The sequence below is a fragment of the Blennius ocellaris genome (assembly GCF_963422515.1).
Source record: "Blennius ocellaris genome assembly, chromosome: 17".
NCBI lineage: Eukaryota > Metazoa > Chordata > Actinopteri > Blenniiformes > Blenniidae > Blennius > Blennius ocellaris.
The window spans coordinates 9,514,711-9,541,441 of record NC_137666.1 but is presented as its reverse complement, the minus strand read 5'-3'; the positions used below and the strand labels follow the sequence as shown (position 1 = coordinate 9,541,441).

The following is a 26,731-nucleotide window of genomic DNA, read 5'->3' as shown; positions in this document are numbered from 1 at the left end:
TGAATGCAGGCGTGAGATCAGGGTGGTGTGAAAAGTGAAGGAGCACATCCATTCACGCTTTTTAAGGTCATTAATCAATGAAGTTTGTTTTTCAGTTTTTAAAATGGCCAAGATCACATAAAATGTGTCGTATTTCAGGGGGAATAAAGCCTTTTTTCCCCAGAGGGTAAAGGTTAGAAAATTGCTTTACAGATTACAGACCCACGATAAAGAAGCAGCACTGATATCTGTACTAAATGTTATTGCAAAGAGAGATTGGAAAGAAATGTTAAACGCACAAGAGTGATGATAACAGCAAAAATTGAAAAAAGGTATAAGAGCATGAGAACTACAATGAAGTGAAGTATTGGAATAATGGATGTTAAACGCGCTAAAGAGGCTAAAAAGTTTCAAATATCAGCACTTCACGTGCTTTCAGGTAAAGCACTATTTCATCTGCTCAGAGCACGAAAACTACAAGTAGCCTCACCAAATAGTCTGCAATTTGTCAGTTCCCTAATCCCTGGGTGGATTTTTTTCTTTTCTTTTTTTCTTTCAGAGCTTTGGCCAGCACCACTTGAAAGAAATTCTTGATCTGAGACATTGAGAAGTGTGAAATGTGTTTGTTTCTCCTCCAGTTCCCCCGGTTTTTAGTTAATTTAAGTGACAGGTTATGATACAGTATTGATCCCTTTTGAAGGCATTACACTCGCCTACCAGTCTCTTTTCTCTTCCAGATATTGACGTGTTGCTTATTGAGGCCCCTGGGCTGAGATCAGTCGATTCTCGGCTTGTTTGCTCAAGTTCAGCGCAGCCATATCTAAATTTGGCACAAGGCCAAGCCTGAATATCCTTATGGTGTCATTTTTATAGGCCGGGTTAACAACCAGCTTGAAGCAGGAGCAACTACCACCTCCTGAGCATCGGCTGTGGCTGGGGTTTGTCTCAGACGTCATTGCTATTTGTACTCAGTCTTACTTAATATTGATTCTCAAGCTTGTGCCAAGTCAATTCCTCTGGTTGTGAAGTGGAAAATGAAGTGATGAGAAAAAGATGAGAGTCGCAGCAAACCGAAGCTCCTCGACCGGGTTTCCTCACAAGCGTGAGATGTAAAGGGTGGGCACCCTTTGGCATTTTTATTGAAAGTGAACCCCCCGAAACGTTCAAAAGTTTGTGGACTGAGAGCTTAGAAATTCTACTTGAAAATTGAAGCTTGGAAAAGTTTGGATATTAGGGTTAAGCTGTTTGTTTCTGTTGACATAAGCGTGCAATTGAAGTTCCCTGCTTCCTAAAGTTTACTGATTTATTTCAGCTTTGTTTAATACTGCGCACTAAGGCATCATTATTTTAGCCATCATGCCTATTTGGCCTTTCTCTGCTCGTGCGGGCTGGCTCCCAAATATTATTTCTCTTTAAGCTCTTCCTCTCCTCATTATCCACATATAAATCAGCAAAGTGTCAGACAGCCACCCTGCAAAACTGTTTCCCCAAACTCTTGACTGTTGTCGTCGTACTCGGACCAAACAGTTTCTGCACACAGTGTGCCTTCAGCAGCGCCCCGTCATAAATGCTGGTTAGCTAATGACGGTAACATACTGAATGAGTTTTTTAATGGTTTGATAACGGGAACAGTCAGAACCTGTACTTCCACAGAACAGTGTGCTGAAACTCGAAAAACAAACATTCCAAAACAGAATGCCATAAGTTTGTATTCGTGCACAGTGAATAAACAAAATCGGAAAACGCAAACAAATACAGGTTCCGTCTTTCTACACCTGCCTCAAACTTGGGCATACGACCACATGTTGTGTCTATACTTGGCATGCTAATTGTGCAGTCTAGCTGAATTTCTGTGGCGTCGTACCTCTTTTCCGTTTTCTTATTGGGCCTACGTTAATCAGATTGAAAGTTCTGAACCTAATCGCACCCGGCAACGACCACCATCAGCTGGCTATAGGAAGAGAGGGACAGTTTAACAAAAAAAAACATGACAGATGGACTTCACTAATGGGACGTTGTCAACAACTCTCTCGCCTTCATTCACATGTTGACGCATACTAACGGCCACGGCTGCCACACGAAGCGCTCGACCTGCATCGGGTGCAACTTGTGTTTCGCCGTCTTGCAGGAACCCACTTTTGAAATCGGGGATTGAACTGCCAAACAAACCTTGCGATTGAATTCCAGTCCATTTTTACCAACTGAGCCACAAACCCCCCCCCCAAGCGCAGAGAAACAATACTCCCAACTCCAAATCTTGTATTCATATTTTAACATTCCAAATCTGTTCGCAGCGAATTGGGCCACATTTGTATTCATAACTTTCCGGAGCACTATTGGAGAACTGGAGCTTGTCGATAGCCGTCCAGCCACCGTGGTTGAAGTAAATAAGGACATTCTGTATAGTCTCGTTCCACAGGCTCAGACCACAGTCCTTGCCTTCATGCGTGCTCCCTCTGGTATCGCCACATCAGATGTTGTGACCCATATGTTTGCCTTGACTCGTTTTTACACTGCCTTCTGATGTAACTCTGAACAGTGGAAGGGTTAATGGCCTTATTAATCAGTAACTGGTCCACAGTTCATTTTTGTTTTAGTTGTGCAACTATTAGCATTTCATTTTTCCTTGAATACCATGCTTCTGTACTTGAAGTACTTGTCAAAAGACATTAAAAATAGAAATTAAATGGATTTTCAAAAGCAAAAATGCTATTATGTTAATTATTTTTAACAGAGCTTGAATTTAGCAGTCATATGTACGGAGCTGTAAGAGCTTCTTGATCATTTATGCTTCTTTTTTTTTGTTTAATTGTTTCATATAACACTGATGACAGTAAGAGTGAAAATAAGAATATACGCCAGAATGTAGAGGTCAAACAAGTGAGATGCGTAACTACAAAAGTGAAAGGTGATAATAAACTACAAAATTGTTATTGTGATTTATTTTAAAAAAGCCAATCTGTATAGAGACAAAATGCAAACATAGCAGTTGTTAAAATGAAACTGTACTTTGAACTGAGCGATCGTCTGCAAGGGGCTCCGCTCTTTACTTTGTGGTATGTTAAAGAGTAGAAGTAGTTGACGTGTCATCAAATCGGATGTTTCTGTCACTCCACTGAATACTTATTTGACTTTGTGACAGCGCCACTCCACAGTAATCATTGGGGTTTTCTGCTTGAAGCATACACACACACACTCACACACTATCCTTTGGAAGAAGCTATTTTATCCTGTTCTTGGTTGTGCTGGTGACTGTGAAAGTATTGCTCAGTGTACCTCTCACTGTAAATCCAAAGCCAATTGCTGTTTTCCTAACAACCAGTTTCCTCTTTTGTCTGAGACACCTCGCTGAGATTTGCATACTCTTACCTCCTTGAAGCCGTGTTTTAAATCAGCCATCTGCTTCAGTCAAAGCTCACCAGCCTCTTTTTCTTTTAGTTTTTAGTTTTCCTAAGCTGCAGCTATCTGGCCAGTCATTATTCACCACAGCTGTCTCTCTATTATTGCTACATAACAACAGTTTTTTTTTTTTTTTTTTCCCTTTTCTCCCCGGCTTTGACATCTGCCTGCTCAGATTAACAGGATTCACTCATGCATGTGTGAAATCTTCGGCGCGCCACGAGATGATTAGAAAGTAACGATGGGTGTGAAGACGAATGGCCTCCGCGAAAGAGTGTGTGTTTTTGGGTGGCGGCATGCGTGTGTGTGTCCTGCCCTCATCGGCGCTCTTTCTTTCTCCTCCACCGGAGGTGAATATGAGGTAGACTGAAAATCTGGGCCAAGGTGAGATAGGGAGACCAGACGAGATGAGAGAAGAACAAATTAGTCTCTTTCAACTGCTCCCCCCCCTCTGTGCTGCTGTCACACTCTCTCCCTCTTTCCCCACCTTACCCCTCCTCCCATCTTGCCCCCCCCCTTCCTTATCCCACCACTTCTCCCCTCAGTCTCGCGGCTCCATTTTGCGTCAGCTGCAGCCAAGCAGGCAGCCATTGCACTCATAGGGGGAGAAATATTCCCATCCCTCCTCTCTGGCTCAAATGTCTGTTTCTACGCTCTTCCATAGCCTCACCCCCTCCCCCCCCCCCCCCCCCCCCCCCCCCATGATCTATTTATCCTTTATTAACAGAGGTAGTTCTCGGGGGATTTGAGGGGAAATCTATTTTTCAGCAGAGATCTTATCAGTTTGTGCAGTTTTGCAGAGCATCCTTCCTTTCCTCTTTGTAAAGATGAGGCTTTGTGCGCTGCACAGAACAAATGCAGGGTAGTTTGTAGCAATAACAGACGGCCGCGAGTGTTGCGTAATGTGTCCGACTGCGACTTTCTGTGTCGGATGGGTAATCTCCCGCGTGACATAATCATAATCTGGTTAAACCAGGCGGGCCGCAGTTGGCTTCAAGGCTATTCCACGCTATAAGGGCAGGGCTCCCCGGTCTCTATGTACGAAGGCTGGCGGGCAGCGTGATAAAGTGCAGTTATTGTCTCGGCGGTTCAGCTCGTAGTTGTGGCCCAGAGGGACCGATTGTGGTTCAGGCTTTACAAGTCGGGCTCCGGTTGGCCTTGAGTGTTGAGAGGCTTTAAAGGCTCGGGGAGCTTGCAGAATTTGCTTTGTAGCACCTGAGAGTTGCACAACAGTGTTTGTTTTGATTTGGTTGGGAGCCAGGGTACACTCCCTCGAAGGAAACGGACAAAATAATTAGAAGACGGGGAACATTCTCTCACACAGGAGTGGATCACGAGAGATCCGATTAATCTCAGATGGTGGTAAATTTCAGTACAAAGGTTGTTTAAAATCATTTAACTCCCATCAGCTCGCTGCTTCACACTGCAGGCAGGTATAAAAACCTGCAGTGTAACAGACTGTAATTAATCCATCAACTGTAGGGACCGCGCCTGAATATTTTAACACGTCTGAGGGCCTGTCCACATGCCAGAACGCCGTTTCATGTAATCACGTTGTTTTTTGGCTTATCATCCACACGGTGCAGCGTTTTAGGAGCCTGAAAAAGTTGGGTTTTTTTGGGTAGAGAAATTTTAAAAGGCTGCCTCAACTTTGATGTGTGGATGGGCAAGAAGATGCACATTTGCGGAAAACAATGGCGTCATCGCCCCCCCCCCCTTGACCCAATAAACCCGCGACCCTCCGACATCACTTAACAACAACAATGGCGGACTTGCGTGGTCCGTTGTGCCGCAACGGCTACTGATGCTAGTCGGTTTAATAAGGAGGTATGTTGGATTCCTCAAATATGAGGATGAGCAGGAGTATTCGCCGTAGCTACAGCAACACCTAAAGGCCTGGCATATGTACTACATCTCTCTGAACCGTGTTCATAGCGACGTGTGGACGGAAATATTTTTGAGAACGACGGGAAGATATAACACTGTTTTTGGCTTGTGTGGACAGGGCCTAAGAGTCCGAGTCATTCATTACAATTGGAAACAGTTTTGTGGGTGATTTCAAATTTTCTGACAGAAATAAATGCTTTATAATTTATGACTTACTGTATATTCAGTAATTATCTTCATGTTACATTACGTCATACTGTGAGGGTGAATTAAAAAAAAAATCATCAATGCTGAAAGGTGCAGAATGCCCAACAGAGGTTTGGAGTTAACCAAACATTGATATTCAAGAATATAGAATCAAAATAGAATCACTATTTTTGCGATCGACCCATTCAAGACGAAGTGGGGCTGCATGTGTCGTTCGACACAGCTGTGTTTTTAGAGTTTTTAGGTCTCCAAAATGTACGCAACTTGAAAGAGATCAAACATTAGAATTTTTTTGCACCGTCCCCCAAAAGGTGATATTCCTCTTGTCTATTTAGGCACCTTTGAACTGAACGTGACTAATTTGGCATCAGTAGGCTTACATATGTTCAATGCCTGAGACAATGATGTCTTTGTTTTCTTTGTCAGTTTCAGTTAAAGGTTTTCCTGTAGCGTTTCAATTAGAATTTCTTCTTTACATCACCGTACTGCTGTTGTCATTTCAGCCAGCACCTTTAATATGAATGACACTGGAGCTTGCACAGCTTTGTCTTTATTCTCCAGATTGCTCTTGAAATTTGTCACAAAATGCAAACCCGGCAATCGCGTTTTACAGACGTCATGGGGTTTCGACGCCAGCTTATATTATTTGAAAGCATCGCTTATGCAGGGCGAATTCATCTGGTCTGTTAAAAAAAAAAAAAAAGAATCTTGCTCGGTGTTGGAAATGATTGCAGCACACAGTGATCAGGCCTCCTGCAGTTGTCGTTCTCAGTTTCTTACTTTTACAAGCGCACCGTTTACGACTGGTCTACTGGCGTAAATCTACCAGTGTCAGTCTCTTTCAATGTATTTGCATCCACCCTGATGGCTTTTTTTTTTTTTTTTTGACTTCCTCTTGAATTCGATGTGCTTTGTGGTTCAGATTTCATGTCGCAAGTGACACAGTCAACAGCTGGCACACTGAAAATGAGCTGGAGATGAAAAGGAAATCTCACACAGTCGTCTGAGTAAAAACAAAAGGGAACAGAAACCAAAACTTTCCAGTGAAATTGTCATTGCTTTCTTGACTTTTGTGCATTGCCATTAGCATGAAACTCAATTTTATTTACCCATCTCATTTTTCATTAGGGACTTTTTGTTTATATTTATGAATGAGGCATTCTTGAATGAATGAGGCACCTTTCCAACAACAGTTGGCCCCTATGAGGCTTTTTGCAGATCTCAACTAAGAGAAAACAAGTCTGCTGCAGTCAGATTAGCTGTTGAAATCAGGCTGAGGCACAATTTTATCCACAAAAAAAAAGCATAGTTGGTGCTCAATATGAGAAGCAGAAGTGGTCTAAAATATTCAGAAGTCTGCATGGTTTACAAATTGTACTGTTGCATGGACCTCATTGGCCCTGCAGCAGCATTAAAACGTTAAAACTGAGTAGCTTATTCAGACTTGAACTGTTGACTGGATGTTGGCCCCCCGCCAGTGCTTTTAGATGAGAAACGTCCTCACATTTACCAGTTTCCTGTCCAGTGGCTTGTGATTGCAGCCACTGCTGTTACATTTAATTATAGAAGTCCGTCATATGTCTGTACGACATCGCATTGCTGCGAACACATTCCTGTGAGTGCATCTCCCTAAATTACACATGCGCTTTATTTTGATGCTCATGTCCTCGACCAGTTTCAGTGCATTTCGCGGTACATTTTTACCCCTTTTTTTTTTTTTTTTTTTTTTCCCCATGCAAAGAGAACTTACTCTTGTCTTTTTTACATTTGCCTTCTCTTTTGCTCCGGGGTAAAGTCAATTGAAATCCCAGACACGTCTTTGATTATGTGGACGAGTTGATGTAATTAATTGTCAAAGTGTGGACATTAGCAGGCAGTTCCACTCTATCGTGGACAATTACCGATCGCCCATGACTGCAGCTGGGCAATAAACATCAATCTTTGAAATGAAAAGCTTAAGTATTGAAACCTTGAGTAGAAATGTTGCCGAGCGGGTGTTTTCTTTCATTTCTTTGCAACCCCAGTAAGATGTGCATATTCTATTTTAATACATTCTGCAGATTTTGTCAAATTGAGTTTAATCATCTTAGCTTGTAGTGTTGTTTGGTTGGTTGTTACTGCTTTTTCTGTCAACACATCTGGGCAATTTTGATTTAAAACCCATACATAGACACACATTGAGATTATGGTTTTTATATATTATGATGGCTTATACGCAGAGGGTTTATGATTTATATAACTGCATGGATGTTTGGGGGGGGGGAATGGATATCTGCAAAAACTCCAGACAATCTTGTACATTTCTCTAAGTTGAAACCTTCTTTGTGTGGCAAACATTAAAGCGAAAAACCCGAGTTTGCAGAGACATCAGAGGTAATCCACAGGGTAAGCAGTGGAAGCTGTGACAAAACCTGCCTCGCAACTGATTCGTTCTCAGGTTTGCATGTAAAGCTGTCTGACTTGATTGTAGGTTATTTGTCATTTCTCTCTTCTGCTGTCACACACTTGAGAACACATCCCCGTGATGTTTCAGGACCGTGCGACATCAGTTTCTTTGAGCAATCTTTCCAAAGTTTTCCACCCCCTCTGGCATTGTTGGGTATAACCGATTCATTTCTGACAGGCCTTGCCAGTCTTACTTTCTTTCTTTTTTTCATGTTGACATTTTCAATCCGGTTGTGTGTTGCCAGAGGATTTGTGTTTGTCGTGACTCATGTCAGAGTGCATTCACCGAGTTCACCGAGCACATTCGGAAAGCCGCTTCACTTTTCCCCCTACCTGACGAGAGGACTTGGTCCTCGTTGGATGATCCCCTCAGGCCACTGAGTCCATTAACATTCAAGTTAATTGAATCCATTTAAATCCATCCTGGCTAAACTGGCCTGCTTCCCCCGAGGTGTTCAGAGTTCAACTTCCAAGGAATCCAGCTTGCTTCAGGCAAGACTCATAGCTGAGGCAAGAGCAGACAACCTCCGTCTGCCCTGTCCTCCTTATAAGATTTTAATGCCTTCATAAAGCGTGGTGTTAAAAGTACATTGCAGGCTCCACGGTCTGGCAGGGAGAAGATCTGTGGTTTTGGTTCACAGCTACAGATAACAGCCGAGGCTGATTTGAGTCAAATTCTCCCCAAGCCGAAAGCGTCGAGAAGAATCACTTTTGAGAAAATAATGAAAAGTGGTTAAATGGCCACTGAGCGGAAAAATGACTTTATTTGAGATATCGCACTGAGCGCGTTGCCACGGAAACCAGTCTTGTAAAGACAAGCGCTTTATAGGGTTGGCGTCAGTTTGTGTTGACAAAACTCATTCGATCGGTCTTTAATAGACGCGGCTTCTGCATTGTCGCACAAAGTGGGGTGGAAAAGTTAATCTGTCGCAGCCTGAGCTTCTTGTAACGGCGGCCCAGCGAGCCGGCCGCACACTGTACGGAGACCGCAGAAACACAGTTAAGCAGCTTTACTGTGTGCCACTCAAGCAATGTGGAGAGTGGCACTTTTTCTGAGCATGCAGCTGTAATCTAAAGGGCAAAAGGAGCCATGCTTCTTTCAGATGAACTTTCTTCAGTCGGGCTATAATAAAACCGGGGCAATTTTCTTGTTAGTTGGGTTTTACTCAGAGTCATTTGGCATCAACGTTTGAGCGTGTGGCTTCGAAGTCTGCCTCGATGTATTATTGATGTTATGCTGCTCTCTGCCTCTCCTGAAACCCCCGTGATTCTTACGTCACTTCCTTGAGAATGGGGGGGGGGAACATGGCTTCAGAGTTTTAGTTCATAACAATTGTTAAAATTTGGAGAGAGAGAGGGGAAAAAAAAGGTGGAGACATCTAACAAAAGTTTTGTTCCACGAGTATAAACTGAAGAGTAAAGCTGTTCTGTGTTACCACTTTTCAAGTATACACAAACAACTTTCAGTCGGTGAATTCGTTTCTTTTATATAAGCAATGATAAAAGTCTTTATGCGAGCATTGCACGGGGCACTCGGCCATCTTCCCCCAGTTTCCAGTCTGAATACTGACCTAAAGTTTATTTTCCTCGTTTCTGCTGTGCAACTCCCAAAAAGGCAGCATTCATATCCACACCATGGAGAAAGTCTACATACAATTTATTGAAACTGTCTAAAGACGTGTTCAAACACACTGTTTATACGATCCTGTCACACTTGATACAGCCATAATGAAGTCCCATCTTCACAAGTGTTGCATCGTTTAGAGCCTCTTTGACCCTCGGTGCCTCTGTGGTATTTAAATCTCGTCATGTTTTCACCAGCAGCTTAATGTGATGTTGTGCTTTGTGCCATCTGCTCACCTGAGGCGGCGTATAAATACGATGGGGGATATAAACGGGTTAATTACAAGTTGTTGCTTGATTAACAAAACATCCATTGTCTCTCAAGCAGCCATTTAAAAAAAACAACTTTGTTTATTAATACTGTTTTCATTCGTATTTCTTTCTTTCTGTGTGGAGCCACGGATCCCATTTTATCCATTTACATATTTTTCTCATCATTGGCCCACAGCAGGACTTGTTAATAGGCTGGCTTTGCTCTGTAATGGAAAATCACTGTTTCAACATCTTTATTGTTGCCTCCACTCATTCTCCAGACTCCAGTAATACAAACAGCAAGTGCACCTTTTCCTTCACGACTCCAGGTTTTTGTCCTTTTCTCTCAGTTATACTGTTATATTGACTGCAGAGCCAGAAATAGCAGTGAGTCCAGATCGACTTTATTGATAGCAACACATAGGAGTATGCCGCGTGTGGGAAAGCTCTATATTAGCCTCTTAATTCTTAATGCTGGTATTTGGTAATGTATTCTTGCCTTTTTTTTTAAATTATTTATTTATATATTTTATTTCTTGAAGCACGATTGTAGCCAAATGTTGGAAGCACACTTATGTCTCTGGAGATAATGGCCAATTATAGCAGATGCAGTGCAGGTTCTCGCTGTCAGAAGAATTGCCCAGCAGGGACCAAACACAGCGGCAGGAGTGTGTGCAGTGCTCTGTAACTGTGCAAGCAGGAGTTTTCCATTGACGATGCTTTGCAACCTCAGGATTTCCATGAGGTCAAAGCAGCAATCCACCTCTTGTTACAGTCTAGTAAGTTATCTTAGTGGTGTTTACAAAAGCTTGGAACAATTAGGGAAGGTGTGATTCCGAACGGTTCGACCAGTTTTGATAGGTTCATTTGAATGACGTATACTGTAATCCAAAATGCAAAACATGTGGGACAGCAAGTTGAATCTGTAAAGTTGGTTAAAGCATAAATGCCAAATTTTTTTAAGTTGCAGCTTCTGCAGTTTTAATGAACGGGCAAGACCAGATAGTTTTTTTGTGAAAAAACTAGGATTATATTGGATTTTTTGTTTTGTTTTTGTCTCGTTATATTACCAGAAGTCAGAGTGTCTGCTCGCAGGAGTCCTGAACGCCCCTCGGGCTGAAATGAAAACGTCCCGGCGCTCCAGATAAACTCTCAGCTATAAGACTCTCTTCCTGGCTGTTTTTATTTTGGCAGCCTTGGTTGGATAATCTGATTGTAGTTTTGTCTTTTAATGTGTGTTTTTTTTTTTATGCACAGCAATGTCACACACCAATAAAGTGTAATGATGCAGTTAAAAGAAAAGTATAACTCATTTACTGACAGATAACAAGCAATCAAAGGGATCACCTGAAACACAACTTTAAATGCACCAGAGAGCAGATATTATGACTATGGAGGTGATAATATTTCGCGCTACATTTCAATGGGGACCTACCTTGAGGTAGGTGGTGCTTGAGCATTGTTTGTCGGAGCCGCACGCTGCTGGCATCCACACTGCTCAAGTGTCATCATAACAAGTGCTTCTGAATCATTACCAGCTGCAGTGGTGAGGTAGTGAGAGTGACCCTGCTTTCTCTGATCTCCTTGTACAAACATCTAAAAGGAGAAAGAAGTTCCCTTTGTGGAATTGCTTAAATTGCATTGTAAGAGGCTGTTTGTGGCCGTGCTCTAATGATGCAGCTGTTATTTTGGTACAAAGCTATTTAAAAAAAAAATTTCTGCATCTTGCTTAAAGGACTCTTCTGGTGTTAATTGAAAGTGTTGTTTATTTAATCTGTTTATTTCCTTCTTGAAAGTTGTGGGCTTGTTATTGCCCGGAGACAGAAATAACATTACAAGTTTCAGTATAACGTTGGCTTGGTCCACATCAGATTCTGCACTACAAAAATAAATCTTTCACTGCTGGAGTGGCCATGAGGAACATTAGTATGGGTGAAGTTGAATAGCGCTTTGGAAAACTTGATTAATGCATTTGTGTCAAGGATTTGCTCTTAATATTAGACATGACTTATTACTCAGAATATCACAAGCTGGATAAGCCGTGCGGTCTCCGGCCGCCGTCGTGCATTTATCATTCTCAGCGTAGACCTGTTCACAGTCTGTCATTAGTTTCAAGACGTAAACTGACGACAGCCGCTTGGCTCCGTGGTTTTTTACGAGTGCATCTGCCCGGGACACTTGCACAAGCGCCGCGACACAGATCCGCCCTCTTGTCTGACATCAGTTGACTGGAAGGACTTTTCAAAGCCATCTCACGTTGTATGGAACATAAACTCTGTTTAATTGTGTTTTGTCAAATACAACACGAGGCGTATTAGTAGAAACGCATACACAGGTTTGAGACATGATGGACTGCTACTTTTTATTTTTGCAATGCTAATTTTAAGAATGCTGGAAGAATGATACATTCAGCATGTTGGATTATTGCTGCAAAAATAAAATAATGATGAGAACTTGTGGGTTTTTTTTGTCTCAGTGGCTGCAGTAAACCAGACATAGGGAAGCAATAAAACACATTGTTGTATTAGTATTTACTCAGGTTGGTTTCCTGTTTTTTGAGAACCAGTGTGGCCTGGAATGTTAACCAGGAAGTCCAATTTGAGCAGTAAAACAATGACTACTTTAAAAAAATAAAAAGTAGATTTCTGTTTACCAATCTTCAGTGGAAGATGAAAACCTTCCCTACTTGCTCACTGCAGCAAGTATATTTAATTGAAACCAAGGCAGACGTTGCAGGGACATAGTTGCAGTTTACTGTTTGCTTGGATGTTCCCTCACAGCAGTAGCGCCAACATGGCACCACCTGTTGTGACCAGACTCCCTCGCAGGTTCGTGCGTGTTCCTCCTTCATTCCGAGATTTATTGTGGCGTCCGCAGAAGGCACGGTTTGATTCTTTGCTTAAAATGAAATTGGCGAGAGAGGACTGTGAAACCTGCCACATTTTCAATCGCTGCCCGACACTACGTAAACCTCCCATACGAAGAAACAGCACCTTCCTTCACTGTCTTTTTGCTGCGTCTGTTCTGAAAGGTGCCGTAAGAAGAGAAGAGCAGGATTCCTGCCTGAAAATGCAAGCAGATATTGTCTTTAATACATAAGTTTTTAACTGAAAGACTTGATCCAGACGTGTAAATTAAATGGAGTCACGTCCAAATGATTGATGCTGATATTTATTATCAAAAGTGAAAATGCACGTTGAAATGTATTTATCCAACGTGGTCGATATTAAAGTTATTGTTCTTAAAAAATAAGCTTAAATTCAGATTAATTAAATACAAAAGGAGAATAACTTTCTAAAAGTGAAGTATAAGTTTGATGATAACCTTCTGCTTCAAGTACAAAAGATCACCTGCAATGAAGGCACAATAAATAAGATTCAATTATATAATACAAGGTGATTCACACTGAATTGAAATCTAAATATACACTATTGGAAACATATTTACATTTTTGTTAAGAAAAGCTACAGAAAATCTACCTATGACTGTTAAAATTGTTTTCATGCTTTAGCATAGTTTTAATTCTGTTTAGATCAGAAATATGCAGTATTCATTTATATATTTGTATTCCAGAGTACAACACCAAAACATTGAAACGCCTCTTGTCTGCACACTGTGAATTTCAAAGTCTAGATTATAAATAAGTAATGGTAGGCAATGAAACTAGAAAATGGCAGAGCCAGTTTGTCTTCATGAACATGGATCGCTCAATCTTTCTTCTGTTCTTTCCGATTAAACCCTTTTGTGGGGCCACCTTAACAACAAAGCATTACACGTATGTTTATACAGATTTTAGCGATTTCTTCTCCTCACACTAAACATGCGACATGACATGCAAAAGAGTTCAAGGTTTTTACATATTTTTAAGGGGATCTGAAATAATCTCCTCTATTGTGTCTATTAAACAAAACCCACCAAGGTGATTTTCCCATTCACAAGGACCATCAGTAAATGAAGCACCAAGAAGAAAACAACTTTTCACACTGGAGTCCTGTAAAAGTCTTTACGTCACATTTTCATGGTCCCATTATGTTCTGCCCCCCCCTTACAACTCCATGTGGTCCCTCCTGTCTGAGCTCAGCCAATCAAACATGCCATCACCGCCGGGCTTATGACCCACACTAGTTGCTATAGCAACACCGGCCTGCCTCCCAGAGAACATGTCATGCATGTTAAGTGGTTCTCAGATGCTCGCTCGTTGTCTCTCCGTCTTGTGCTCGTCATCCTGTTATTCACACACACACACACACACAGTGACTCAGCAGGCCACACACACATTAAACATTAAGGATTTGTTAAAGTGTCTTCGATGCAGCCGTCATAACTGCGCTGCCGACCCGTTGTCTGTTTCAGCATGACTGGCTGCAGTTACAGGCTGGAGATCTTCTGGGTTACCTGTGTGTCGACGGCACGGACACAGATTGTCTGACTAATCGGGGGGGGTTATTGTTTTTCTTGTTGGTTTCTTTGGTGGTCACTGTTGGAAACAATTTCTGAAGTATTCAGTTATTTTTGTTTTGTTCAATATGTTGCAGTGAACCTGTAATCGATCTCCTATGTTTGGAAAACATTTTAGACGTGCTCAGCGAAAATCACTTTCTCAACCACATCCTTTGGGCTTGAAAAGAATTCCACGCAGGGGGAACATGCAAATTCAAACTTGAACCAGTGACTGAGGCTAACCGCTCCACCACAGCGTGGCCCTACCGGGGGGATTCCAGTAGGATTTCTCATCACACGGCAGAGTTATGCACCCAGTTGACACTGTTAATCTGGGCCAAAGATTTCTCTTTCTGCAAACATGCTCGCATTGTGACTCTTGGTAATCCCCCCCCCTCCCTCCCCCCAGATTTAACCTTGCAGTGAGGACAGCGTACTCGCCGCTACACCCACAGTGCGGGAAGTAACTTTTCCCGCATAGATTTAGTGCAGAAAATTTCACGACGTTAGATTCTTTAGCAGCTGTGCATGAAATACGGGTCCAAAATGTCACGACGACTGGAGTTGGAGTCAACTTCTTCATGATGTAATTCATTCAGTACAAGCTGTGGGAGTTGCTCAACAGTTTTCTGAAGCGATCAAGCTGCCCCCCCCCAAGATAACATTTACACTTGCACCCAGTCTCTGCCCCACCGTTCGGCGTGCCAGAGCAAATGTTTTTGAAACACTTCCAAGTGGAGAAGCTGCCCTCCGACCAGCTACCTGTAAAACAACACTCTGCATTTATGTAGCCTTGAAGGAAAAGCTTCTCTTGGCAGCCGTATTAGTGTTTGTGACATCAATTAATTTTGGTTTTGAACCCCCCCCCCCATCATCCGAATTGTGAGTTTTGTGGGAACGTTACATACTTTCTCGACGGCCGTCGTTGAGTTATTTAGCCAGATGTTTCCCCCTCGAGTGGTTTTTCATCAACAGCCACATTTCACATTTTATTTCATCCGTCCAGATATTGGTGCCGAGTCGTTTTCCTATTCCTACCGTGTGTACATATTTGATCGTCCTGGTTCGTCTCGTCTTATCTGCAGGGTTCACGCCAGTGGTGTCGAGTGAACCGAGAAAGGGCCCCCGACAGGTGCAAAGTGGCTGCAGTTGGCGGCTTTCCTCCCGTCCCTCCAAAACTGAGGAGTCGTTGAGGAGACTCGCTGCAAATTATTCATAGCCTCCTGTTGAAGCTGCCACACTCTCGCATATGTGTGTTTGTGCTGGTGTGAGAAAGCTGGAGTGTTGAGAAAAAGAGCAAAGCCCTCATTTAGGTGTTGGTCAATAATGGATCAGACAGGCATATCTATATTCCATATAGAAATAACATTAAAAAAAAAAAAGCATTTAAGGGATTGTGATCACAGCCCACCATCTCTTCGTGTGCCGCTTCAGTGGGTCAGGAGGCTCTCTTAAGTCTGACCTATGGCTTTAGATTATTACACACAATTAAACACTTCATCACCACTTACAAATTTGGTCATCACCCTGTCAATTTCAAGCTGATTTCCTGTCACTCAGCTCTCGCCTACGTAGCAGGGGGGAGAAGTTTTTCCTCTTCATGTTTCTGTTCAAACCCTCTGCGGTTTGCTGTTTGTTCTTTGTTCCAACGTTTTGTACCGTTGTGCTACTTTCCATTTGTGCAGCGAAGTCGCTCAATTGGTAGTGGCAGGAATATCATTTTTTTAAATGCATGAATTTGTGTCTTGAATTGTTTAAAAGAAAAAAAGAAAAGGAAGAAGGAAAAGACGTGCACATTGTAAAATCTTCTGAAACAGAAGTAAAAGCCAGCTTTAGTGGTGCTGATCACTAATTGCCTTTATCATGTTTTTTTTTAGAAATACGTTACGCTCTGGTAACAATCAACAGTACGCAAAGCAGTTATTCTATACTTTACTGCAGTTACAACTCTTAAGACTCAACTGGTTTAACCGAAAAGCGGAACCTTAAGGCTCGAGTGTGGCTTACAGCATAACTTTTGAGCGGCCGTTGTCTGTTCTTTACCACTTGTCAGTTTTCACCTCCTTAAACTCTGCTTATGTCTGCAGTAAGCCAGATTCAGTTTACAGCTGTACAGGGATTTGACATCTTTGTCAGGAGTCTCAGAGCTTTGCAAAAAATGCCAAACTGCTAAATCGATTGAAAATGTATGTCTGCGTAAGCAGATCAAATGACTGTTTTTAAACAACCGATGTCTCTTTTCAATACTGGCTGTGAAAGTTTCAAAATGTGTGTTTTTATCACTAAATATTATAACTGGAAGCTCCACGGTATTTCAGACTTTAACGTTAAACTCTGTACTGACTGTGGCCCTTAATTCCCTTTCATACAGTCTCACAGTTTGTGCAGATGATGTGAGCCAGACAGAGTGTGTGTGCGTGCGTGTGCGTGCGTGCGTGCGTGTGTGCGTGTGTGTGTGTGTGTGTGTGTGTGTGTGTGTGTGTGTGTGTGTGTGTGTGTGTGTGTGTGTGTGTGTGTGTGTGTGTGTGTGTGTGTGTGTGTGTGTGTGTGTGTGTGTGTGTGTGTGTGTGTGTGTGTAGCCTGGTGAAACGGGGCTCCCCTGCCCGTGTTATTTCACAGTACAAACAGTGTGGAAGACAGTATTTAAATACACACTCTCTTAGCCTGCCCCCTACTGTTGCCCAGACCTACTTTCAAACACACACGCATGCACTCACACACACTCAGGGGAAAATACACCCTTTTAAAGCACTTTGCGGGCACACAGAAGTGCAGTGGAACTGAGCTGCGGCTTAAATGAGTCCTGGCTGATTTTTCTCGACCCACTTTTTCCAGTTAAAACCCAATTAGGCACTTTGGAGATAGACTTTGGGCAGAGGACTTTGTGGATCATACTGCCTCTATTGGTTGAGTGTGGTATTGCTCGCCCTCTGCTCTTTGCTCTCATTGGCATATGAAGAGGTCAACAACCTGTGTTACAATTAACAAATCTGTCAGCTCTTATTAAGAAATTAACGTGTTCTGTCACTGATGACTTAAAAATAATTTTTGATCCATTTTGAATTTGCTACCATAATTCAATCTTTCTTTTATTATTGTTATTATACAACAGTTAATGTTGTATTTTACTGGAATATTTTTTTTCTCAGATACTCCCCAATGCTATTTCAACAGGGTTGTGACTTAATTTATTGCAGGTTTATTTATTCACTTTTATGACATTTTTGACATTTTTATCAGCTTTTTTTTTTTTTTTGCACAGAAACCTTCTTGAACAGATTTATTGGCTGTTCTTGAAAGTTTTTGTCTGCTTGCTGCTGAAATTGTTTCACATCAACTCTTTTATGTACAAATCCTCCCCACCAGACCCACATTATTTTGCTGTTGTAGTTCTCAGATTGACCAGTTGGTGTCCTCCTTTCCCTATTTCAAGCAACCTTTTTTTGGAGGGGGGGTGCAGAAGTGAAAAATTGAATTGTGTCTCTAAATTCACTGACATTTTATGGCCGATGCTCTTTGGACACTTGAGTTTTTATACATCAGAATTTAAGATGTTTATATTTTTCAAAAAAAATTAGGACTTCCATCATGTTGAGACTGTATAAGATGTGTTAATTGTGTTTTTATGATGATTATTTGTAATTTCATATGATTTCTTCCATTTACTTGGCAATTCAAGTCACCAGCTTCCCTGCCTACTTCTAAACCGATGTTAAAAAGGTCGCACAAAGTGAAGGATGTGCATTTCTTGGGTGTCACTCATTAATGTGTGACATTGAAATTATAATCCTCGTTTTCTTTGTGTCTGTCAGTTTTCTCCAGGAGCTGAAGAGACTTGAGTGCCGGCGAGCTAGGTGCGGTCCCATCGTGGAGCCTCTCCTCCCTGCCCTTCCAGACCTTTCCCCCCTCAGACCTGCCGCATTGTACCCCCTGACTGCACACCTGAAACACACTCGGCCTTGAAGACACACACGAACAGAGCTGCACAGGTCATCAGCTCCCCCCCGCCGACCAGGATGATCACCTCGGAGCTCCCCGTCCTGCAGTGCGTGGCGAGCTTCAGCGTTTCGGAATGTTTACAAACAAAATAGGCCAAATTCTATTAACTCATCTGCCCTTTGCTCTTTTAGGGACTCATCCAATGAGTCTGGAGCAACAGACGGAGTGGGATTAAGTATGAACATGAGTGAAATAGAAGAATCGGAGGTGAAAGGCAAGAAGAAAAGAGGGAGGCCCGGAAAACAACCAGTGGTATGAATCTGCACCGCCACAGAGTGTTTTAATAAAGTGAAAACAAAAAGTCTGCTGCACACGTCGATTTTTTTTGTATGTTGTCCTTTCGGAGTCGTTTTAATTTGTTTCCACATCTACGTCCATGGTGGCGTTTTTGTCCCTGATTGATACCCGTCGTGTCACAGACGTCCAATAAGAAGCCACGGAAGTCACCGACGGACAAGTCTACGAGCGTGGCCAGAGGGCGGGGGAAAGCGAACGGCGTCGCTCAACACAACGGAGATGGCGGAGACCCCGTCACCCTCTTTGAGGTGGTCAAACTGGGAAAGAGTGCCATGCAGGTGGGAGAATGTCCCCGTGTTTTTTTTTTTTTTAGTCACACTCATTTCCTAACTCAAGCATGAACCATTCGTTTAGATTGGACTTGAATGTTAAAAGTTTTTTTGTTTTTTTTAAACATTGCTCCTCTGTATATCTGTACCAGTTTTTGCACGCTTCTCAGCCGCCACCGTTTTGTTTGTGTGTGCTCACAGTCAGTGGTGGACGAGTGGATCGAATCATATAAACAGGACAGAGACCTGGCACTACTCGACCTCATCAATTTCTTCATCCAGTGCTCGGGCTGCAAAGGTGAGACGTCTTCACTAGTTTGTGAACGTGTGACGAAACTATTTGTGCCATTTATTTATTTATTTACTTCTTCCTTCTTGTGACCAGGTACCGTGAGGATCGAGATGTTCAGGAACATGCAGAACGCAGAAATCATTCGCAAGATGACCGAGGAGTTCGACGAGGTTAGTCTTTTGCAAGGCGCAGATAAATGCAGTTTGTGTACTAGATAATAGACTGGGAAACTGTGGGTGTATTCCCATGTTCTTTCAACACGCCCGTTTTCTGTCTCATAAAATATATTGCACATTTGTAGGTCACTCCCAACAATTTACAATCATTACTTTGGTTGTCATGTTCACATTTTTTGTATTAATTTTTTTTTTATTTGCAAGCAGCTTCTCGCCACATCTCCCCGTTTGACAAACGCACATTGAACAGATGACAGTCCTCCTGCTCTTGTTCATTAGTAACATATGTACCGTTAGTGCCGACCACAAAATTACAACCATGCTGGTGTTACTGGGAACAGTCCTGTAAAGCTCTCACCACTCACATGTGTGTCACAGAGAGGACATCACACACTCTGTGTCAGACTCATGTTCACCACTGGCCCTAGCAAAGAGTTCAATAGCTGTCTCTGAGGTTAGTCTCTTTGTATGTTGAATTGTTGACATATATTGTACATGCATTCAAGTAGAAATATATCCAAGTGTGTTTTTTTTATATTATGACCAAAAAAAGTTCTTAAGAAGGACTTTTTACTGCTTTAAAGATTAAACTTTAATGAGACTGATTTAGACAGACAGGGTCAGCCTTCTTACCAGGTCCTATAGTATTATTACAACGAGGGCAAAGAAAATGTTGTCTCATCACCTGGACAGATATAAATGAAGAACTCAAAATGCAAACTTAACTATACGCATACACAGATTATTGTATTATATTATCTCATAGTATTTTGACATCACCGGTTTGATTTGAAGACAATCATTCATTTCACGCTCCTGCAAGAGCTGCATTGAATGACGTCACCGGCTGGCCTTAGTTTTGGCTTTAAGTGTTTATCTAACACCAGATAAATCTGACATCTCCATTTTTCTGTTGAAATTCTGACTTTGTTACAAATCTGCGTAAATCACAGAAGTTTCCCAGCATGCCTGGACAGGAGATTTCACAAAGCTCACTGATCTCGGGATGAATGATGGTGCGGTTTTCGCGGAGCCTTGTAGCCAGATGGAGGATTGCACAATCACCCCCCGATCGCTGTTTTTCCTCTCCAGGACAGCGGGGATTATCCTCTCACCATGCCCGGGCCCATGTGGAAAAAGTTCCGCTACAACTTCTGCGAGTTTATCAGCGTCTTGATCCGCCAGTGTCAGTACAGCATCATCTACGATGAGTACATGATGGACACGGTCATCTCCCTCCTCACCGGACTGTCGGACTCCCAAGTGCGAGCCTTCAGACACACGTCCACGCTCGCAGGTACCGGCAAGCGCGTTTAATCCGAAGTGGGAAAACGCTGGCGAGTGGAGCGTGTGTCGTCCAGCCTCCCATGTTTGTTTCTATCTATCTCCGCATAGCCATGAAGCTGATGACGGCGCTGGTCAACGTGGCGCTGAACCTCAGCATCCACCAGGACAACACTCAGAGACAGTACGAGGCCGAGAGGAACAAGATAGCCGGCAAACGAGCCAACGAGAAGCTGGAACTGCTGCTACAAAAGAGGAAAGAGGTCAGCTCGGGTTGGAGACAACTTTTACAACAAGTGTGCCAGTTCTTTTCACTAACTTTGTGTTTCCCTCCGTGCAGCTGCAAGAAAACCAAGATGAAATAGAGAACATGATGAACTCCATCTTCAAGGGCATCTTTGTGCATCGCTACAGGTACAATTTCTATTGGCGCTGTGCTTTTCAATGTAAATCTGAACAGAATATTTTAGAATGTTGATTCTTGCGAGATTGACACGCACGGTGACATTTTATTTCTTAGGGACGCAATTGCTGAGATCCGAGCCATCTGTATCGAGGAGATCGGCGTGTGGATGAAGATGTACAGTGATGCGTTTCTTAATGACAGTTACCTGAAATATGTGGGCTGGACACTACATGATAGGGTGAGTGCAGCACCCCTCTCCTTTCTTTCTTTTTTATACTCCCCCGAGTTGATTTACGGTCTGCAGTGATTTCCTTTGCACAAACGCAAAACGGCCAATTTCTTTCATCACATATATCCCACAGCAATCTGCTTGTATTTGAGATGTTTGCTTAGCTCGATGTGTCTCTCCTCTCTCAGCAAGGAGAGGTGCGTCTGAAGTGCCTGAAAGCCTTGCAGAACCTCTACACAAACAGAGAGCTGTTCCCCAAGCTCGAGCTTTTCACCAATCGCTTTAAGGTAACAGCGAAACAAAACGTACTGGCATGAACTGTAAATTTGAGAACTATATATGGAGACTTGTCCTATCCCCTATTGGGTTTCCGCTCATTGATCTTATGTCTTTGACAGGACCGGATAGTATCAATGACACTAGATAAGGAATACGACGTGGCCGTCGAAGCCATCAGACTGGTTACGCTCATCCTGCAGTAAGTAGCTTGAAGGCTTCTCTGCTTCTCTACACACAAGGATACGGAACAACAATATACAGTCTTGATCGGATTATAAGGTGACTCCACCCAGACCGAATCCGAATGTTAAGACAAGATTTTTCCATTTTAATACAGAGATAATGAAACACTTTTCTTTAAAACAGTGATGACAGTACATGCAGGGGCACGGGGCAAGCTTTTCAGATGTTTCTCTTTACATATTGTTTTCTATACTGGGTGTAAGCTCCACTGTCCTCGGCTCTTCAGATATTCAACTTCAATCCCGTCTATTGTCGCTCTCATGTTTCATCCTCCCTCCTTTGGGCCAACCAAAGTCAAGTATTAAAGCTGTTGAATGGATTAAAAACAATATCCAGCATCTGTAGCAGCCCTTCCCAAAGTTCTATTGCTGATTATTTATCAGCATAATTTTCACTTATAACTAATCAATATTTTCAGGATAGTTGATAGGTGCCTGGATGTCAGACCAAACAGAGAATAAGTTGAATTGTTCTTACAACTATAAATATTGTATCAGTTAGTGCAAGTTTCCACATTACATGTTTTTTGGTTTTTTTCTGCCAGAAAACGCTGGCTGTGCACTTCTCAATGCGTTAATAAATCATTTATGCAGCACAGATGAATGAAAAACTGCACGTGCAGTGTGTGTGTGCGTGCGTTGAACTAAGATTGTGTGTTGCAGGGGCAGTGAAGACGCCTTGTCCAACGAGGACTGCGAGAACGTGTACCACCTGGTTTACTCTGCTCACAGACCGGTGGCTGTGGCAGCTGGAGAGTTCCTCCACAGGAAGTGAGTCGGGCCTTGACGTTTTGTTTCTCCCACCTTGGGGAAACAACAATCGCTGAAGTACACGTCGTTTGAGCTGCACTGATTTGTGTCTCGCTCCTTCTCCCCGTCAGGTTATTCAGTCGCCATGACCCACAGGCAGAAGAAGCCCTGGCCAAGCGCAGAGGGAGAAGCAGTCCGAACGGAAACCTCATCCGCATGCTGGTGCTGTTTTTCCTGGAGAGTGAGGTCAGACTTTCTGCACTCATCACGCAATCGTGCACCGAAACTTGCAAGACACGAGTTTAAAGCTGATATATGTGAATGTGTTTTTTTCTTGCTCTGTGTAGCTCCATGAGCATGCAGCGTATCTGGTCGACTCATTGTGGGAAAGTTCCCAGGAGCTGCTGAAGGACTGGGAGTGTATGACTGAACTTCTACTGGAGGAGCCCGTGCAGGGAGAAGAACGTAAGACTCCCACTGTTCTCCTTCTCTCTTGAAGCTTGTTCGCTACCTTTGGGCTGCTTCACATCAAGTACAAGAAGCCAGCAGGAGGAGATGATGAAATAAATTCTTGTTCTCTATAAAAAAATCAAAAAAAATCCTCTGGCATCTCCCATATCTCTACATTGTTTAAATTATTTTTCTGCCTTCTTCCCTGGATTCCCTCCGTCTTTGCAGTGCTGTCAGACAGGCAGGAAAGTGCGCTGATCGAGCTGATGGTTTGCACCATCCGACAAGCAGCAGAGGCACACCCGCCTGTTGGAAGAGGGACGGGCAAACGGGTGGGTCACGTGCACTCGCATCCTCTCTGGAAACACGTTAACAGCCTTATACTGTAAATGACTGAAAACCTCTTTGAAATTCATATTGACGTCATGTAAGTGAGCTCGTGCAAAAGGGTGAAACGATTTCTTGCAAACCAACAGTGGTTCTTTTTGAGGATGGAATATGATTTCTTTTACAAAGCAGAGACTCAAAGAGATTCAAATGTTTTCCTTCTTTAAAAAAAAAAAAATAAATCAGTTTAATTTATATTTATGTGATAAAATTGACCTTATCTGCTGTATCCGACCTTTGCGCTTATGTTTGTTTGAAAAGGTTCTCACAGCAAAGGAGAGGAAGACGCAGATAGACGACAAAAACAAGCTGACCGAGCACTTCATCATGGCTCTGCCGATGCTCTTATCTAAGGTATGACTCTTCTCAGCCTCAGGCGACAGCTTCACAAGACGGGCCAGCAAGTAATGACTCGGCCGGAAGACTGATCTGTTTGTCGATATAATTGATCGTGCCGTTACTTATGGAGTCATGAGAAGTGCTCTCGAACACTCGCCACTCTGGACAAGTGTCCCGGCCAGCGGAGAAGCCTCAACATCGTTCTCTCCCTCTCTTTTCTCCGTCTGGATTCACAACATCTTCTTCCTCCTTCTAATTTGTTTTTCTAACTTGTCCGCCCTCTGTGTCGTTTCCTCATAGTACCAGGCAGACTCGGAGAAGGTAGCCAACCTGCTGCAGATCCCCCAGTTCTTCGACCTGGACGTGTACAGCGCCGGGCGCATGGAGAAGCACCTGGACGGCTTACTGAAGCAGATCCGCCTGGTGGTGGAGAAGCACATCGAGGCGGACGTGCTGGAGGCCTGCAGCAAGACGTACAGCATCCTCTGCTCCGAGGAGTACACCATCATGAATCGGGTGGACATCGCGCGATCGCAGCTCATCGACGAGATGACCGATCGGTTCACGCATTCGGTGGAGGAGCTGCTGCAAGAGGTACGGGCGAGCGGGGTCCAGCCGTGGGATACGTTTGTGAAATGGGGATTTTCTGTTTGTTATTTGTGAGGCCTGCACGGAGGTATGCCTTTGAAACGGGGCTTCGGGCTGCATGTAATGATGTGCAGATTATTAGAAATATGTATACTTCTGGTATTCTTCACAGCACAGTGCTTTAGACGTGTAATATCTGACCACTGTGTTTGATGATTTTCGGGGGTCTTGCGCAATCTTGTCTCTGTCTCTAATAAACTCTATTTAGAGTTTTGATAAAGAAGTCTTCAAGTTTTCCAGCTGTCAGACACGGAGCCTTAGAAACACTTTGGAGCCGCTTGTTTAGAAACGCTTTTGTGTGTGTGTGTGTGTGTGTGTGTGTGTGTGTGTGTGTGTGTGTGTGTGTGTGTGTGTGTGTGTGTGTGTGTGTGTGTGGTCTTCATGCTTATTATGAGTAACGAGTGTCAACTGGTGTTTTTATCGCCGCAGGCCGAGGAGGCAGACGACGATGATATCTACAACGTTTTATCTACACTCAAACGACTCACGGCCTTCCACAAGTAAGATTTTAGTCCCCACTTCTTTTCATCTGTCATGAAATGAATAAGTAAAAACGTCTTCTTATCTGATTCATTTTCTCCCAACAAACCTTTTGGAAAACAAAGTTTATTCAGTTCAGACTAAGAAAAGTACCAAATCCTTGTCAGATCTAAATCAGAAATGGTGTTTAATAAAACGCTAAACAACTCACTCAGAATTTCTTTCCACCAGTGCTCACGACTTGACACGGTGGGATTTGTTTGGGAATTGCTACCGGCTGCTGAAGGCGGGTATCGAGCAGGGCTCAATGCCGGAGCAGATTGCCGTCCAGGCCCTGCAGTGCTCCCACTACTCCATCCTCTGGCAGCTGGTCAAGGTCACGGAAGGAGCCCCCAGCAAGGTGCTCAGGCTTTTACACACACCCCCCCCCCCCCCCCCCCCCATCCTCAGAGTGAAGGCTGCCATGTCTAAGCAGCAGTGATCCACAGGGACGAGAGCTTATCCGTTCTTCTGCAGAGTCGGGCAGCTTTGGTTTAGAAATCCATATCGGAGACCGCAGCGCCTTGGGGATGTCGCCACAAATCCATCTCATTGAACAACTAAACACCACGAAATGGCTTCAGATCCCAAGATAGTTATTTTGTGATTCAAGTGGAAGTAGGACAGATAGAAATTAGGCTTCTGCTGAAGATTATGTGGAACCTCACCTATATGCCCAACTATGCAAGTTGCTCTCTATAGAACACATGCAAACAGTTGCGTTCGAAATATTAGCTTTCCAACATGATAAACCTGATCAATCACTGGTTTTGTAGAAATGATATTACTACATGGCAAATATATTACAAGTTGTTGTAAAGTCACATGCCCAACATTGTTGACACCCACGCATCCGTGTAACTGAATCATTTGAAACCTGAGAGGAAAAAAGGTCAAATTAATTTTCCCGTTTCAAGAACAAGCTCAAAATGTGACATTTATATGAACTGTTGGAAGGCAGTGAAGACTGTATTTGTGAGAACAAAGTGTAAATTGATCTATTAAGCAGTTCAAATTCCAGAGCACTTTTTTTTTTTTTCTCCAGAGAATCTTTGAGAAATTTCACATCACCAGCAAGAAACTTTCATCTTTTCCCTCAGGATAAATGATCGACACATTTGAGTGATTAGTAAAGTGGTTGTCATGCAATTATCTATGACTGTAACGAGCTCGACTTTTAGAAATAATCGTCTTTTTTCACTCCAACAGAATGACTGAGTGCTCTGGCCAGGGATCAATTAATTATACCTTCTTTTTTTTTTTTTTAATCTGAAGATACAACTTAATTACACTGCGATGAAGGGAATACATTAGACGGTGATACAACCATCGAGAGTTCTTTGTTTATTGATTATTCTGCCTAAATGCAGTTGTTCAGAGATGGATGAATGCATAAACGGTAGACTGGCTCCTTGATGCCGAAAGGCTTGGGGGGGGGACTTTTTATCCTCAACAGAGCCGCTGTGAAATTGATTATTGTGACACTCGGCTGATGGAGCGTATCGGTGTTGTCTCTGCAGGACGACCTGGTGGCTCTCAGGAGAGTCGTCAAGTCTTTTCTGGCCGTGTGTCAACAGTGCCTGTCCAACGTCAACACGCCGGTCAAAGAACAGGTAAGAGCAACGCCGGCAAGGCCGCAGCGCGGCCGGCAGAAGGTTAACGCCACGTCGGCTAGGTCGATTAAGTTGTCTCCGATCGATCGTCACGACTCTCCTCCAGGCGTTCATGCTGCTGTGCGACCTGCTGATGATCTTCAGTCACCAGCTGACCTCCGGCGGCCGGGAGGGCCTCCAGCCGCTGGTGTTTAACCCGGACAGCACGCTGCAGAACGAGCTGCTCAACTTTGTCCTGGACCACGTCTTTATCGACCAGGACGATGAGAGCCAGAGCATGGGTGAGAGAGAGAGAGAGAGATGTTTCTGTGAGAAAGGAG

The 26,731-nt window shown here is 43.2% G+C and overlaps 1 protein-coding gene across 1 annotated transcript in view; it reads left to right on the top strand.

Annotated features, from left to right (window-relative positions):
* The window catches only part of stag1a (STAG1 cohesin complex component a), a 40,210-nt gene that overhangs the window by 7,992 nt on the left and 5,487 nt on the right, over positions 1 to 26,731 (top strand). Inside the window, exons 2-22 of the mRNA XM_080513429.1 lie at positions 18,045 to 18,277; positions 18,363 to 18,483; positions 18,651 to 18,806; positions 18,999 to 19,095; positions 19,183 to 19,259; positions 20,358 to 20,562; positions 20,661 to 20,812; positions 20,890 to 20,963; positions 21,070 to 21,193; positions 21,373 to 21,471; positions 21,583 to 21,662; positions 22,369 to 22,476; positions 22,587 to 22,701; positions 22,803 to 22,920; positions 23,134 to 23,237; positions 23,554 to 23,646; positions 23,932 to 24,225; positions 24,709 to 24,779; positions 24,991 to 25,159; positions 26,319 to 26,411; positions 26,518 to 26,692. Of these exons, the coding sequence (XP_080369555.1) occupies positions 18,249 to 18,277; positions 18,363 to 18,483; positions 18,651 to 18,806; positions 18,999 to 19,095; positions 19,183 to 19,259; positions 20,358 to 20,562; positions 20,661 to 20,812; positions 20,890 to 20,963; positions 21,070 to 21,193; positions 21,373 to 21,471; positions 21,583 to 21,662; positions 22,369 to 22,476; positions 22,587 to 22,701; positions 22,803 to 22,920; positions 23,134 to 23,237; positions 23,554 to 23,646; positions 23,932 to 24,225; positions 24,709 to 24,779; positions 24,991 to 25,159; positions 26,319 to 26,411; positions 26,518 to 26,692 (2,554 nt within the window). The 5' untranslated portion in view covers positions 18,045 to 18,248. The remainder of the gene's footprint in view (positions 1 to 18,044; positions 18,278 to 18,362; positions 18,484 to 18,650; positions 18,807 to 18,998; positions 19,096 to 19,182; positions 19,260 to 20,357; positions 20,563 to 20,660; positions 20,813 to 20,889; positions 20,964 to 21,069; positions 21,194 to 21,372; positions 21,472 to 21,582; positions 21,663 to 22,368; positions 22,477 to 22,586; positions 22,702 to 22,802; positions 22,921 to 23,133; positions 23,238 to 23,553; positions 23,647 to 23,931; positions 24,226 to 24,708; positions 24,780 to 24,990; positions 25,160 to 26,318; positions 26,412 to 26,517; positions 26,693 to 26,731) is intronic.